The 17,200-nt window shown below is 40.6% G+C and overlaps 1 protein-coding gene across 5 annotated transcripts in view; it reads right to left on the bottom strand.

Annotated features, from left to right (window-relative positions):
* Window positions 1–17,200, bottom strand: part of LOC128754572 (regulator of G-protein signaling 12-like) — a 38,508-nt gene that overhangs the window by 16,847 nt on the left and 4,461 nt on the right. For all 5 annotated transcript variants that reach the window (XM_053857282.1, XM_053857284.1, XM_053857285.1 and 2 more), the window contains one exon: window positions 13,073–13,192. In XM_053857282.1, coding sequence (XP_053713257.1) covers window positions 13,073–13,192 — 120 coding nt within the window. The remainder of the gene's footprint in view (window positions 1–13,072; window positions 13,193–17,200) is intronic.

The following is a 17,200-nucleotide window of genomic DNA, read 5'->3' on the forward strand; positions in this document are numbered from 1 at the left end:
TATTGGACGATAGTGTTTGCTGATTCCTCACCTCGCTCTCAAGGAATCTTTCATGACAGTCAGGCTGAAGTCGCTAGCAGTGACGAGTTCACGTCAAAGACAGCAGCATAAATTACTAAACACAAACCACAGCAAGATGGTTTGGTTGCTCATTTGCAAGCTAGGTTATGTTGCCTTGCTGTGACCACCAGAATCTGGCTTCTCCATGTGTTCCAGGAAATTTTGTGCATCAGTCATGAGTGCAGTGTATGTATCCTTGTGGTCCACATCTGTTTCAGATAAAATATTGTATGTGGGGTGCATTCTTTTGAATTAGTGTATGTGTGTGTGCGACCCAGAATCTTTATCCAGTGTGATCATTTCCAGACCTCGTTTGCGGTATAGTGGTTTGGCCCCTGATCGAGGCCCCAGCATGCAACAGCTTACTTTTTCTTCCAAGTATGCTGCTTCGGACTCCCTCCATTTGTTTTTGCTTCTTTGTCAGTTTCTGATCTCTTTTTTTCTCATCCTTTCCCAAACCTTCTTCACAAACTTTCTTTTGTTTTTACAATCTCTTCTTTTTCTTTTGGCACACACTGTTCATTCCTGACAGCCGACAAGGAATAACTAGGGGTTTTCCACATCCATCACATATTTCACTTTGTCGTTTTCATCCCTACATTGTGATCCAGAGCTTCATAATAATGGACTATACCATCAAGCGTTTGTCTCGCAGCCAACGTAAGCCCGGAACACTTAATGGTTTCCATGTGTTCTGCAACAAAATCTGTGTTGTGATTGTTTTAATTGTTGTCAATAAAAGCCTCACATCAAACACAGCCTCCTCATGCGGAACTACTTCTTATTCTTCACTAAATAAGGTAACATTCACATTTTAAAAACATTTTTGCTGCACATGAAACAATTATAGCCACAAAAAGAAGAACCTAATGAATAGATCCGGCATGAAGATATGATTTTAATGGATATCACTGACAAAATAACGCATACGCGCACATCGATTATATATAATGGTAGCAGCCAAGTTATGATGTCAACATGGCAGGGAGACCTATCAGAGCGTACTCCATTATTGCAGTTTGCTGTTGACTACAGATTCCAGGTTGCAGATGTTAGAGTCGTCAGTAACACCCAGGTTGTTGGTCACTTAAGTAAGCTTGGTACTACTTGGTTCTTGGGACATAAATTCTTACGTCCCACGGCAGGGTTATTTTCTTACTGTTTATCTGTCTATCAATCATAAAAAAATAGGCATAAATCAAAGACATTAACAGACTCTTTTCTTTACTTACTTACTGAAAAAGAACCGCAGCGAACAAAGCTTGACACGAGTATTGAACCAAAAAGTTTGCGAGCCATTACAGGTCAACAATGCATGGTTCAATACAATTCAAGGCAATACAGTCTTAAAAGATTCACTCAACCACACAGAAGTAACAGTATATTTGCTTCATCATATGCATGCTCCTGAACTGAGCAGAACAGATACCAAAGGCAGAACAACGGACAGTCATGGAGTGCAGGTATCCAGTCGCCGTGGAGAAAGGAGAAGTGAGTTTCAGCACAGCAGGCTTCAGTATCAACCATGCACATACTATATGTCAAATTACTGGAAGAAACTGATGATGAAGATGTCTTGAAAGTGTACTGTTCTTGGGTTATTTCCATTTCTGTGATGCATTACGTCAATGTAGCGCACAGGCCATCCGAGCATACAGGGTGTACCGACCCAGTGGTACGATCATGACTTTGACAAAATGGATTACAAAATCAAGGGCTACATGATGGTTCATAATGTATATAACATTCAGCTCACATGTGTAGAAAAGACATATTCACCTAGTTGTGCTGCTTGATAATTGTTTCATCTCCATCTTAGAAAAACACCCCACAGCCCGAGGGGTTTTACGGCCCGCGGGCAATGTATGGAGGCGTGACTGCAACGCGGTGTGAAACTGGCTTTAACAAACACAACAGAGGCTTGCAGCAGAGCAGAGCTACTCTCAAAACACATTGGGACTTTGTTCTGGTGATAAAGCCTCCTGGCGCTGGGGAGTATATGAAAACCATAATGCAGCTCATGGATTTGACCAAGCTTGAGAATAGTTCAACCAAAACCTGAGCAGTCAAGAGAGACTGCCCATGATTCAAAAAGTCAAAAGCTGATCATCTTTAAAGAGAGAGAATACATTGATATACTGTAAGTGGCTGAATGAGTTGTCGACTCCTGATGATGAAAGTTCAGCGGCTCACACAAAAATTCTGATGGCCCCCCACAACTCCATTTGCATGCTACCAGCTTCCCGAACATAACCTGTCACCGAGTGGCTACACAAACCATTTGTTTATGTTTGTTGTGAGTACTGGGAGGGGTTGGTCACCATGTGCCCGACACTCACATTCTTCATAAGGCGGGAGCAGGGTGAAATAAAGGTCTACATTTTCCAGGGATTGTAAACATGGACCTGATCGATATCAAACATTGTGCAACTGACAGTGTAAATGTTTTACTACGATAGCAGATCTGAATGGATTTAGAAAATAATATGTGGAAAAAACCAAGTCGCAGGTGAAGTAAAGGAATTACGCTTAAGCACAAAGGATGCACTGTCTATAGCAGAGCGAGCAGTGTAGTCTCTCATTCCATCACTGCAGCCACTCTCCATACATGAGCAAATCAAAGGTGAAACTTTTGTGTAACACAAAGTTCCACAAGTTTCTGAACGTGTGAAATGTAAACACTGACATCACCACAGAAGCAGTTAATACACACAGGGGCTGACCCCTAAAGAGGTGACTCTCCAGAATGCACAACACCCTTCTCGAACGCACACCTCCAGCTGAGGAGGAAGCTGCGGCACCAACAGCCTCAGCATGTGCGTGCCTGAGTGTTTACTTTTGAATATGAGGTGAATAGTAGTCACTATTGAGAGGAGCGCAGTCACTCTGCCAGTATCGACAAGCAACGAATCCAATTGCTGTAGGGAGGCGAGGTGAGGTGAACTGCTGAGTCTTCTAGTCAGTCTAGTCAAAATACGTCCTCCATTTCCCCACTCGCTGTGGTTCCTCAAGGAAAAATGCACAAGCCAGCAGTCACAAGTATTATTTCTCATCGTAATTCAAATATTGGAATATGGAGAGAGAAATCCACTCAAACACGGATGCTTCATAAAACAGACATGAAATTTCTATATCAATTTAAGTAACAAGGGACCAGCGGTGGCTGCAATGCAAACAACAGAAGAAATAAGAAGCCACTATAGTACAGTGACTTAACACCTTGCTGTGCTCGCTAAGATGATGGCGTCCCTTGAATTTTGAATCCCACACATCACAAACCATTTTTGCTTTTGTTCCGTGCTTCCACAGTGGATCAGGGTGCTGTAATTATTCCAGCTAATTTTCAAAATTGACACATTGAAGTTGATAAAAAAAAAAAAAAAACTTTCGGGTCAAATATTTAAAGGAGGGATTCAATAATGAGCAACATGATAATCCGACACCATATGACTCTGTCGAGAGGCTGAAAATTAGACACTCAGTCCAACCCAATCTTCTGCGTGTACCTCGCCAGTAGAATATTACAGAGCCATAAATGGAAGTGTCCCAGGTCTGATTTCAACTGAAAAGATTTGGGTCACTCTTGCAAGTGATTTTGATCACTTGATCACAAAAAGGTCCAAATTTTAGACACAGTCTCTGGGACTAAATACACTCAAGAGTCTACGTTACAGCATATTGACAGGATAATCGGGATGTGATTCAGAGCATACCTGTGGATATAGTCAAAATACATTAACTGTGTCGAATCACCACCGCCTCATAAGACAAGAAATGTTTCAAGCACACATTTCCATGTTTCATCAAATTCCTTTCCATCTACATCGGTTTGTCATTTTTTTTTTGTAGGTTTCCAGATTAATAGTTGGCATTTACTACCTCACCTTGTTTGAAAACAGTGAATTACAACATTTTACCTAAACTGAATTTTTGAGCTGGGTTTACGTAGTAACGTGGTAAAGTTTTAGCAGGCCACATAAAACAACCTGGCAGGCTGAATTTGGCCCCTGGACTTTGAGTTGGACTCATGAAATCCTCTGAAATCCTGGGACTCTCAAGAATCATTCAATGCTTTGAAAGAATGTAAACATGTTTTTTTCTGACCTAAGCTAGGGCTGTGTACTGGCAAGTACCTTGCGATACGATACATATCCCAATACGATACATTGCCAAATATTGCTATACTGTACATTCAGCAATATATTGTAATAAGAACCACCGTATTATGGGCATGCAAATCAGCCAATGCAGTACAATATTATGTGCATGAAAATATTCGCAGTCCAACCGAGGAACGGGATCGCTTCCTCAATGAGCGAAATAACTTCAGTGAATGAAAAGAAAACACTTGTATTAAGGATATGTAAAATATGAAGGCAATACCACACAATCAAATATTGCGATATTTAAGGAGAAATATTGATACAATATTACGAAATCAAAAATTGCAATATTTGAGAGGAATGATTTTCTTACTCCTCTAATGTAAGATAGCCCAAAAATAGAGCATCGCTGCACTCAATGTATCAAAGTAACTCACAATGAGCTCAATGAAAGGTGGCAGGTCCACAAAGAAGAGCTTATATATCAGCGAAACGATACAAACAAGTTGCAGAAACATGGTGCACTTTGTCTGTTGAAGATTGTAAACATCGTAGCTATCCAATGTGGTTACCACAGCTGGTTCTAACAGCACTCACAGCTAGCTCATTTTCGACAGACATGCAGTCTAAATTCCAAACTGCCACCATTCTGAACCTGGTGATGTCATGGTTAAGATGCCGTGTCATGTCCCCGTAAGGGGTGTTTTGACCACAGAACTGTTAGCACAGCTAGTCTCTAGTCGTTCCAGTCCCAGTCATGTGCTCTGCAGTTGATTGATTGAGCAGATCCAATAGGAATCAATAGAACATGGGCCAATCCAAACAAATCGACAGTAATCTTATCACTTTTACATTCCAACCAACCGACAATTTACTGAAATACGTTCATCCACGTTGCCTGTATTAACAAAGTTAGCATGTCTGGAAACGTCTGGCGATCACAGGGTGGTTGTCAAGCTAATAAAATAATTAAATTATTATTTGAATATTGTCATAAAGGCTTTGCAACACTTTGCAGCAGCTGTACTGCATTTTAAACATATATGCCATCAAAAAAAGACACTAGAACATTTTTCAGTCACTACTAATCTAAACAGAGAAACAACAGCCACAATCTGTTTCCAACCCCTGCTCCATCCTGCTCTGGGGAGAGAAATGTTGGGGGTTGCAGACGCCGCTTGTCTCTTCTGTGTTACTTCAACCAACATCCACTTTCGACAGCTCTTTCATTCTCAACAACACTCATCTATAGAAGGTCAACAATCCAAGTCCATCCTCTTTTCTGCCTTCCAGTTTTAAGAAATCAAGTTGAAAATTCTCTGTGCTGATGACTGCGCAACATTTAAACTTGCCTATCACCCCATCCTGTTTCCCTGCACACAGAATAATTCATCAGAGAGAGGCGTGCTAAAAAGTAGTTCAAGTTAACATGCATGTACAAGAGTGTGCGTGGGTGTGACAGGGAGCTACTCACTGTGTTGAAGTTCCAGACTCGCTTAAAGGAAAGCCTTTTCCTCAGGCTCATTCTGATCTCCGTTCAGAGAAGAAAACTAGTAATTTGAACTACATGTTGAACAGTTTGAAAAGTCACACTCGCAGGAATGGTCCGCGAGTTTCTCCTGGATCAACTTCATACGTAGGTATTTTCTCAACGCCACACATGCTCTGGCTATGGAAAAGCAAGTGAGATTTCTAACCTCATTTCACTCTCTCACACCGTCAGGATCACAGACTCCGACCTGACAAAGTGACTTCTCTTACACACATTATTCGTTTCCATAGAGACACACCCCCACCAACCAACAGTTCCTGAGGATGGGAGGGAACAAAAATCCTTCTTCCAATCCAAGAGAAGAAATTCCTCCGTCTCTCCTCCTTCAGGGTTCAAATCACACTTCAGGGAAGTTGCACTTCAGCTGTGTGTGATTTCCTCTTTTGACTTAACAATCAAAGTATTGGAGAATGAGGACAGTTTTACCTGAAATGCCCCGTGAAACGCTTAATTAAATCTCAGCAGGATCACTGAGAGACCAACTAAAGCCAACAAAGACACGTCACAGGCAGTGCAACACACACCTTCCTTTATACACACACAACGGGCCATTTGAAAGTGTTCCTTTGGACGCGAGCTTAAACTCCATTTCCCTTGATTTCCTGTCCTACTGGCAGCTTATTTTTTCGATTCTAACATAACAGAGAGGAAGTGCCAGTGTTGGTGCGTGGTGAAATATTTGCCAATGACTTCACGCTGGGTGGGAAGAGCCTCGATCCTCAGAATGCATCAATCAAAATACAGATACATGGGCTGAGTAAATACCCCAAAGGCCAGAACTGATACCAACTAATCTTTTGGAATGATGTTTCTTGGGAGGTTATCTCCAGGTCCAACATCTTGCCTTTGAAACAAGCAGAAAAACACCACATAAAAATGTGTGCTGATCAACGTTTGCCTGGAGTGCTTGAAATAATATGGTGCGTATCTCTTTAAACCTGCAAGTTATGGCCTCATTTCACAGCTGCAAAAAGTAGAAGGTATCTGCTTATTGAGGGCACCGACGTCTATCGCACCTCACAGAAGATTGGTTCTGTTCTCAATGATATCGGTTGTTTTGAATTGTGTTGCAAGAGGAATCATTCAGGGAAAAATAATAAAGGTAAGCATGTAAGATTCCGAGTCTTCCATGCTTACTTCTATGATTTTTTGATTGAAAGACACTATGGAAGACTATAGAAGATTGAAAGACACTATGGAAGAATTATTTGTCATAAAACATGATGCACATGGTAAATGTAATGCAGGAGCTTTTATATATGTTATCTTTGTTATCATTTTCCAGTACATTGTCTGTCTTGCTGTGAAGTAAATAGTCATAATAAAACACTAAAATGCGCCGCGAATGTGTTTGTAAGGTTTCCTTTCAATTTATAAGGGGAATTGCACCGCTTTATCAGGGGAGTTATTGGCAGAGGTTGACAGGTAAATGAATGCGTCTCGTATCAGTTCATTTGAGCAAATCTAAACATTGCCCTCTGCTGTTCACTTTAGGGAACGGCATGATCAGATAGCTTCATAAATACTCGAAGAAACATGGGGATGACCCCCAAAACCCCTGCTATGTCAATGAAATTGCAACACATATACCTTTCAGAAAGCCATACGATGAAAAGGTTACAGTTTTATTTGCTATTTAACAAATCCGAAAAGGATTATTGTGGTTTATTTGAACTCCCTTTTCCCAAAGATCACAGCGGACTTTTTTTCAGGGACTTAAGTTGAGTTTTGGAAATAATTAATGTAGAATTTTTTAACAGGCCTTTTTATACGCCTTAAAGACCCTGACAAGGGCCACAAGCATCAGGCTTTCAAGTAGTCGCTCCAATCGCCAGAAGGCTCGACCCTGATGATGCAGCACGGCGCCTTGGTGGAGGTGGCAATAGGTTCACCTTTTAGGCCCCACATACAACTTTAGCCCTCATTCCTCAATGTTTTACATTGAGCTGGTTAAAAGTATGTCAAGTTCTACATCATTTAATTCCATAATTCTTTGTTGGTTCCCTGGAAACCACTAGTTGTGCAATATATAGTTGGTCAGTTAGGGCAAGCTGATAGTCATACCAAATATATCAACTGAGGACAATCTAAAAGACATGGAGACCGCAAAAGAAGCATCTGAAGGATAAATAGAAAAACATTCATCTAAAACGAAACCTGTGTATATCTCATCTGTCGTCAACAAATCACTGCGAAAGCACCAATTAAACTTCTGCTTTTAGGCCTAGGCTGTGGACAAAAGATAAACTCTTGAAAGGAGGTCTTGTGTGCTTGTTTCAAAGATAGATTCATTTCAAGAAAGTACAAAAAGCAGCGACTTGATTATGCCAGGAGTCACACCACATGCTGGCGTGACTTCTGCCCTCCTGAGGTGTTTCATGTACAGGCACAGTGTTGATGCCATCTCATCATCTGATTCGCCTTTTCAGACCAAATTCTCCCCTGGGGATATCACAAGGAAAGTACACATACAGTACATGCGCACGAAAATGTGTGTGCATGTTCCCGAGAGTGTGTGTGCGCGCGCACAAAAATAAGAATTTGTGGGCCCTTCTTTTCTCACTCGCGTGTGTATGCTAACAGTAACATGGCATTTCACGTATGTCGACACCAACACACAAAACACACAGCCTTCAGTTGGCATTGTTTTACTGTTTAAAAAAAAACACATTTAATGTGGGTTTAATATAATTGAGACCATAAAATAATTTTTAGAATAGCCTTGGAAGAGAAATAAAACTTTTACTTCATGTCATATCACGCCAAAAAGAAGTTAATTCATGTAAATAAATGCAAAATAAATGTAACTCCTTATCTCTATGTAGAAAAGAGGCAAAGAATCAACAGGTTTCTAATCCTTCAAACTGCATTCTGATTGGCCTTTTCCGGTCACGTGATTTGTCATTCCAGTGTTGGCGTGTGCAAATTAAAGTATTAAAATCTGATAACAGTGTAGATGAGAAACCGTTGTTTCAGAACAGAATACAAAATAGACGACAAGATGTATTTCAAATGACTATAGGTCATAACTATGAGGTTACGACAGACACATTGAACTAAGCAGCCTATAGATGAGATACAAAGCCCATGAATTGGGGCAGACTCTTGCAAACATTCCTCCATACACACAGCTGACAGCTACTCACAGGCTCGGTCGACGTCTCAGAATTCACACTGGAAGTTAGTTTCTCCATGAAGGAAGAGAGCAGTAATCATCAGCAGTGCGTGTCAGACCTCCCAGAAGCGCACATGGTCATCAGTGACCCGACGTTTGTTGCACGTGCAGTGGAATGAAGCGCTAAAGCCTGATAGCTAATTGTCAAAACAGCTCCAGAACGTCACCAGATTCCCCCTTCTCTCATTCACGATGTCCGTCATCTTCCTTCCCTCCTCTCGCTCTGGATCGCCCATCCCATCCTTATCTCCTCCTCTCTCTAAGCTGGCCCACCCACCCCCTGTTTCATTTCTATTCCACCCACACTGTGGTCTTAGCGACGTGAACACGCAGGCTTCACGGTGAATGCAGCAGCAGAGCAACAGAATGAGACCCCCTGCCATTACAAGACGCACACACAGACACAGAGGCGGGATGGCTGGTGTTGTGCCTATCCGTGCTCGTGTCATCTGCTTAGTATGCCGGACACATGTCTGGAGCAAACAGAGTAAACTAACAGCTCTGGGGAAACTGCATGGAAGCTCGCAAGGAGGTGTCAATACCGATTTAACTTCAGCAGCAGATGAGGGGTTGATGGCTGTGGAAAGGACCGAGCAGCATTCCACTGCATGTCGTGACACAAAAAAGGGTGTTACATGCCCTTTCTTGAGATTCAACTGCATGCCTTTGATATTCCATAAATGAGTGAATCATATTTCTTTTCCGTTTCCTAATAAACACCACAGCAAGCGACTTTCTCTGTCGGATATGGAGTCAATATGGATCACATAAGATAAAGAATGAACTTGTAATTGTATATTTTCATTTGCTTGTTTCCTGCGGAGACAAGTCCCAGAAAAAAAAGGCATGGGATCTAATCTGCATCCTAAAATATACCATGCATAATGGAAACAAGGTCAGTAATCAACCTTGCAATCAGGCCATTTGTGACGACGGCTGACACTCAGATGCATCTATTGGAACTGGTCTTTAGACTCAGACATCTAGCGCTGAATTCTCTGTCTGTCTGGCTTCCACCCATTTCCCTCACAATCATGGGCTCCACTCCATGCTCGAGGAACGGAGGTTTTCACCCGTCAGAAGCCCAGCATTTGAAATTGAAAGTGGGTTTACGCAATAATAATGACAGGGTGAACGTGTCCGCGTCACACACTTGGAGGGCTGAAGTGCCTGGGGGAAGCGTTGGAAAATTAGTTGAGATTAGTAAGCGCTCGCATTAATATGCATGGTGCCTAGCTAGATGGATCAAATAAATGCAGGACAATTATACAGGGTGAATCTATTATGAATACACACTCAATAATTATACAGACTCAGGTTTCACCAGATCAAGGCAGGTATGTGCTCAGAAGTAAAGCAGGCATAATATCATCATGACTTTCATACTATCGTGGGATTCTATGACAAACAAAGCATGCTGTTCAGATTGTCTCAGAGAAGAAGAATCAATGAGACGCTTATCTCAGCATAATTCAGCTGAAATCCACATGCGATCGCTGCGCACAGTCTTGCCATGCAGTGTTTTCATGTAGTTTGTGCAGTTTCTGTTTCACGATGGGTTAACTTTCCTTCTCCTGTGGGTGAGGTAGCACTAGAGGAAGATCCTGGTGAATCTCCTTGAGACATTAAAGGTCAGCAGAGCGTGGGAAAGGGTTTCAGAGCATAGAAGGAGTTTTCAAGATTTAAACGTGCGAAAATAACTACCCATAATTTCCGGACTATAAGTCGCTACTTTTTCTCGTGGTCAGAACACTGCGGCTTATACAACGACACAGCCAATACATAGATTTTTTTACAGGCTAAGGAGCGTCATGCTGCCAAAATACTGAGCGTCATCACATGAAACAAATGAAATCACAGGCGTTTTATTGACCATAAAGAGCTCAAAATGCACTGTTTTCGCCCACGTGTCCACAGCTCCGCCAACAGAGTCGATCTCCTGGAGGACCGGAGATGAGAAGAAGCAGCTGAGGCCAGCTGTGGTGTTGGAACTTCAGACACGCAGGTGTACCAAGAGCACCAAGAGTTGTACATACTGTAATTGGAGATTCACTTTATTTATAAAAGAAACTCACGAAAGCGCCACTCTGGGTTCTGATATTGTTAAAAAAAATGTCATGATAGGGCTTTAAAACTATAGAAGAAGAGTGAAGGAAGGAGCATTTATATAAACTAAAATATCATTGAAAAATAAAACATTTTCAGATAGTAATATCATATATAAGGGACTCCTAAGTACTCCAAATTTTACACCAAACCTCTGATCTTTAACTTGGATTTGAGGTTGCATGACAAAGACTTCTGAAACCCAGTGAAAAATGTCTAGAAACGTTTTATCAATACAGCTCTAAAATAGGCTAAAACGCAACACTAAGCAGCTCTATGTCCAATTTTGAGCGGCGCTAATGTGCATCGTATGATCCTTTGTGTTGCGACCAGACTTACCAAGAAGAATGCCAGATTGTTTTTCATCACAGCTCATTAGTAGTTGAGGATAATTGTGAACCTCATTCCTGCTCTCTCACCACAAAAACTCATCCTCTCACACACACACACACAAATCAAGCTCCCCCTCCTCCCTTCACACAAAGCAGTACAAAGCAGTCTCTGTTCATAGATATCAACTAGATCTCAAAGAGAAAAGAGCCTCACGACCGGAAGGAAAAATAAGGTAAAGATAGCAAAGCTGGTGAGAAAATGAAAAGATGAGCAAAGATAGATAAAAAAAACTCTAGTTGTGGCAAAAAATACTACGTACCAGCAGCAAAAATAAGGCTGTTAACATGAATTAGCTTCGTCATCATATATATATATATATATATATATATATATATATATATATATATATATATATATATATATATATATATATATTTATATTTATGCAAACCGGCAGTAAGTGGGGTGCACCAACAGAAAAGTTTCCTGATGTCTGATTGACACCTGGCTAAAACATGCATCTTCATTGCCCGCATTCAAGCAGTCACATCCTCTATGTCCATGTCAAAAAAGACCTATTTTGTCTTTGGTTTTGTACAACGACAACAGAAAGCTGACTCAACACTATATTTATTTATTATTTGCGTTATTAGTTACAATGATTCACTATGATATTTCCTCAAATCCGGTATACCAGTGGGATCTTAACTGTCCTGTTCCCAAAAAATAACTAAATTGAATTTTAAAATTTGAGGAATTACCAGAGGCAAAAACAGGTCAGGTGAGTCTCCAACATGGCTGACGGATGTGGATGCCACGCGCTTCCAAGGATGGTATGAAACACACACATATATATATATATATATATATATATATATATATATATATATATATATACTTTATTTGGTAATAAATCGTGTGACCCAGTTTTGTAAAATAAAAACACAGGGATTGTTTTACTGTTCTGTAGCAGCTGAACCACCTCAAGGAAAAAAAAAAATCAAAGAACCGTTATTAATAGTACTTCCATGAACATCCAGTATCTTCATGTAGTTGTCGCCTGTGAGTTCATGTGGAACGCCATGGTTCTTGTCCTCCCAGAGGAACATTTCTCTGACCATTATACATTTTTGCGAAATATATTTAATTATTACAAGCATAACACATTCCCATTTTGCGCTTCATTTCTCTGACTCAAGGCCCTGTTGTCTTCCACTGAGAACATCACTGAGAAAAATTTAATTTTCACCACCAATAAGTGTGGTCACATTGTTTTCATCGCCTCTTTCAGGGGGAGTATTGAACCAGCGATGCCCGTGCAGATCTATAGATTTACACATGATCACGATTCATTAAACAGATTGATGGCTAGAAGAAGGATTGCAATCACAGGTAAAAGAAACCGCTAAAAGGTGAGAGTCTTTGGACTGTGGACAATGGAGGAGCTTTCATTGAAGAAGACGAAAAGCACCTCCCAACATTGTGCCCCAAAGTAGATGTATTCAAACACAGCAACAAGAAATACGGAGCTATAATCAACTACACAGCTCGCAGAGATAAAAAAACGGATGCTCACACAAACATATGTGTATGTGAATATATGTATGTTGCCGTGGTGATAGGAGATGTGGGCATATGATGCACATGGGACGCTATTATTAGAGCACGTGGCTGACACAGTGGCAAATGGTGAGGAGCATCGTGGAGTTTGTCTCCGTGTACAATGAGAGAATGAGCTCCTACCTCCAGGTCATCAAGGGAGCGTGCCATGCTCAGACGTTTGGAGCGACCGAAGGAGCGCCTGGCTGAGGAGCGCGGGTGGATCGCAGGAAAACCCATGGTCAACCCACGGAATCGACTTCCCTTGAAAGGAAAGACATATGATGAAAACATCATTCCAATCATTAAGACTAAACTAACAAGATGTTGATGTAGAGCATCAACCAGATAAAGTATAACTAATTGACTATTTTTTTCTTGTCACAAAACAGACAGTTCTAATAATACCATAACAGAAAAACAATCTTCAATTAACTTATTATTTGCCAAACCGTGAAGGTGTTTTTCCAACCGAGTAGATTTTGACGTGAAATCAATAATCATTGAACCTTGATGGAAACATTAACAGGTGTAAACAGCGTGGAGCTAAACCAGTTCCATATGAAGTCAATATTGTTTCATTTTTGTCTCACCCAGATGTCTGAATAACCATCAAACGAAACTCCTACATTTCTGTCATTTCTGCAGCCTTTCACGTCCTAAAAAAGATCCACCTCTGTTCAAAAATATAATCTTGTTTACACAAGAATGATCCCCATAATGGTTTACACGAAAAAGATCTCGTTCTAAGTTATCAGAAGTTTAATAGCACTCTCATATTTGTTACCAGAATGATCAAATGTACTTAGGGTCTGTCCGCATTAGCTTAAACATCAGGGTGCAAGTGCTTCAGTGACGAGCCAACTTTGCGGGATCAAGTGCACAGAACAACATATTTTGTCCTTCTACCTTGATTCTTATTCTTATTATTATTGTTATTATTATTATTTAATCATTTTTCTATGTAGTGAGACCTTGTGTAGAATAGGATTTGTGTTTTTGTTTTTTTTAAGTCTCAGTCTGTATAGTAAAATAAATTAATAAATAAATAAATCACACAAAAAAATCTTGATTTTGGAAGCTGTGTAAAATGTTTTGGAATTACGAGGAAACATGACCTTGAACTCCTCCCACTCACACATGCGTGTCCATTGAAGAGGGTTCCCTTTTTCACTGAGATGTTAAATTCCACATGCTGGACACAAGCATGTGCCATCATATCGCTCAGCTTTCTGGGCCACATTGCACTTTGGTTCAACCCAGTACAAGGAGGCCCTCTCTGGATACACTGACAGAATAAATGCTGATGCAAATAGATATAAAGCATCTTAAACTGCCTTTATATGCTCCAGCTTGCAGTAGCACTTTCTAGGATTATGATCTTTAACAGGGAAGAAGTTGAAAATCGATCGCTCTCTGCTGCCGGGTGTCTGCTACTGACGTCAAGTGAAGTCACAAATGTCAAGTCCACTTCGAGCCAAAAGGTCAGTGGGGAACCTTTTGTTTCGCGGCTTGACCTAAGCTGGTGGTGGTATTTAGTTTCTAATCAAATACTATCGTACGATTTAAACCTTCAAATATGTCAGTGGTTCTAAGAGGAAAAATGCTGTGGCCACCCAAGGCCTCGCACCAAAATGTTTATGGTGAACCAGCAACTTATGTGAGATAAATAAATCTAATGATGTAGGAATAAGTTGGTGTAATTATAAGACCTTATACTCATTGAATAAAACATGGATTATGGTGGGAATAGTCTGAGGGCGATGAGGTCTCAGATAAGTAAAGCTATTGTGTTCAAGTGGACAGTCACACTGGAGGCTAGAGTTGGGAAAGGATTGCACAAAAACACATAGTTGCTTAGGTGTTAGCACTATGTCATTTGACAGGCAACATTGAAGCATTGAAACAAGCTTTTTTTTTTAGGTCAGTTGAATTTCTTTTTTTGTCAGTTTTTGCCAAAAGGCAAATATCTGACTGCCAGGAGCCGGTGCTTACTGATAACCCCACCCACCCCACTTGCTCTCTTGCAATTCCAATGGACTCTAAAAGGTTCAACAACAAATTTTGAGATTTTAAGAATGTTACATACATTTCACAGAAAGGTTGGAAATGCAACATATATACTGACCCAAAACTGCCTTCAGGAGCCAGCAAGAATCCTACCCCTGACCCAATTTGCGTCATGCAACAGTACAGTAGCATGACTGTTTCATCCTATGTTCTACAATCCATACATTTGTCGTTTTCATGACTGGATAATTTCTAATGTCACAGAAACATACTATTTTGAAAGGCAAAAACCAGGAATTAGCCGTCACAAGAAATCCATGAAATGGACCACACAAGGATCATTGTTGCTCCCACCAATGGAGAAAACGCACAGACGCAAAGCAACACATGGTTTGAAAAGGCAGAGGCAAATAGATATTAATCATCACATTAAAAGCAAAAAAATGATTTTTTTAAAGCATAATTTCCTCCCTGAAACATTAAAATGCGTCTCAAAATTAACGTGAACAAGTTTAATCTTTAATTTCCGAAAATAAAATGTGTAGAAGAGTGCAGTTTTTAGATGAAGAAGTAGCGCCATCATGTGGCAGAAGCGATATTTTCGTGACGCCATAAAATATTTTTCAACGCATATAGAACATTCTTTACTGAACGCACAAGTGTCTACATATGGCTTTCAGGGACACACAGTGTCAACTGAGAGGTCCACTTCCTGGTGGCTATCAGCAAGAGCTGGCCTTGTCCACACTTCCTCTCATTGTCCCCCAGGGGTCCAGCACCATCGTTGGGGCTTCCTTGGAAAGTACCAGCTTCTTCTACTATGACAGGATTGTTTGTTATTTATCTATAGGAGGATCCGTGAAAGAGAGAGCAAATACTGACTGCATTGTATTGCACTGATGCGTCAGCTGATAAATAGCTAGTGAGGTCAACGCAAGGAAAAGCAAACAGGCTTGTTGTCATCCACCAACAGACAAATGCGGATCATCGACTGAATGAAGATGAATAGAGGAAAGGGACAGGTTATTCAAAGCTAAGGAACCCGCCACAGTATAAGCTGTATAAAATCTCTGTCAAGGAGAAAGCAGTTTGGCCTAAAAAAAAAACAAAAACTGGTGACGCCCCATCCCTGCCTTGCAAGGTAGATATGAAGACATGAGCCACTAAGTAGACATTTTCAAAGAGATTTCAAAATATCTTATCCTCAATGTGACTGTTAAAGTGCCTAATTCCAGGGCTCTTACAAAAATGTTTTCAAGCACTTTGCAGTTCTCTGAAATCAATCAGAGGTCACCCCTATTTCTTTATACTTACTAGACCGTTACTAGACTGTTTCATCCTGCCATCCCTGCTTCATTCTTAAATTGGATTCAATTTGATTGTATATTATTTATTGAGTACAGCTATATCTACAAGGATATATATACATTTAACATGTTACAATAATAATAATAATAATAATAATAATAATAGAGCAAAACCAAAAGCAAAAACCATGAAACAGAAGTTTAGATTAAACGGAATTAATGTAATATGTCAATAAAGTCAAATGAATAACAAATCCAGCAAATAAATGGTATTACATTAAAGCCAGTCTGTAAAAATGTGTTTTTAAAAGGGGTTTACTGAAGGCACAGACTCTGGCAGTTTTATCTCGGCAGGCAGACCACCCGAAAGTTGGACGGAAAAAAAAAAACTTAGATTTTGTAAGAATTAGTAGGGAGCCACCTGGTTATCATAGCCTGAATCTTTACAATATGATGTGTAATAAAGGATGTCGTCCACATACAGCACAGATAGTTCAGCAGCAGCATCCAGCCAGAGAGGAGGGAAACAGGTGGTTTCCAGGTAGGAGCATCATGCATAATTCATGATCTGATACTGGAGTACCAGAAATAAATAACTTATCTACTTGCGCTGAGCTTTGTGGAGGAGGACAAATGTTGCGTTCGGCAGCCGAGCTGCTCAGAATGTTATGAGAAACTTTCACAGCGATGGAAAGTTTGGCGGCCTAGTGAGAATAGTGAAGACCTTGTGGACTTTCATGTCGAGCCCTAAGAGGCGGCAGGTGTGAGGATGAGTGCAGGCTGGATTTATAGCTGCAATAAAATGCAACGCCGGACAGATTCTGCTCAGAGTAAATTTCCACAGCAAGTGGATGTAATGGGGGTAGAGAAGGTGGGGCGTGAGCTTCTCGTTTTGACACAGCTTTTCCAAAACGTCTGACGTAGCATGACACATCAGAAAAAGACACAACTCTGC

The sequence above is a fragment of the Synchiropus splendidus genome, chromosome 2, assembly GCF_027744825.2.
Source record: "Synchiropus splendidus isolate RoL2022-P1 chromosome 2, RoL_Sspl_1.0, whole genome shotgun sequence".
Lineage (NCBI taxonomy): Eukaryota > Metazoa > Chordata > Actinopteri > Syngnathiformes > Callionymidae > Synchiropus > Synchiropus splendidus.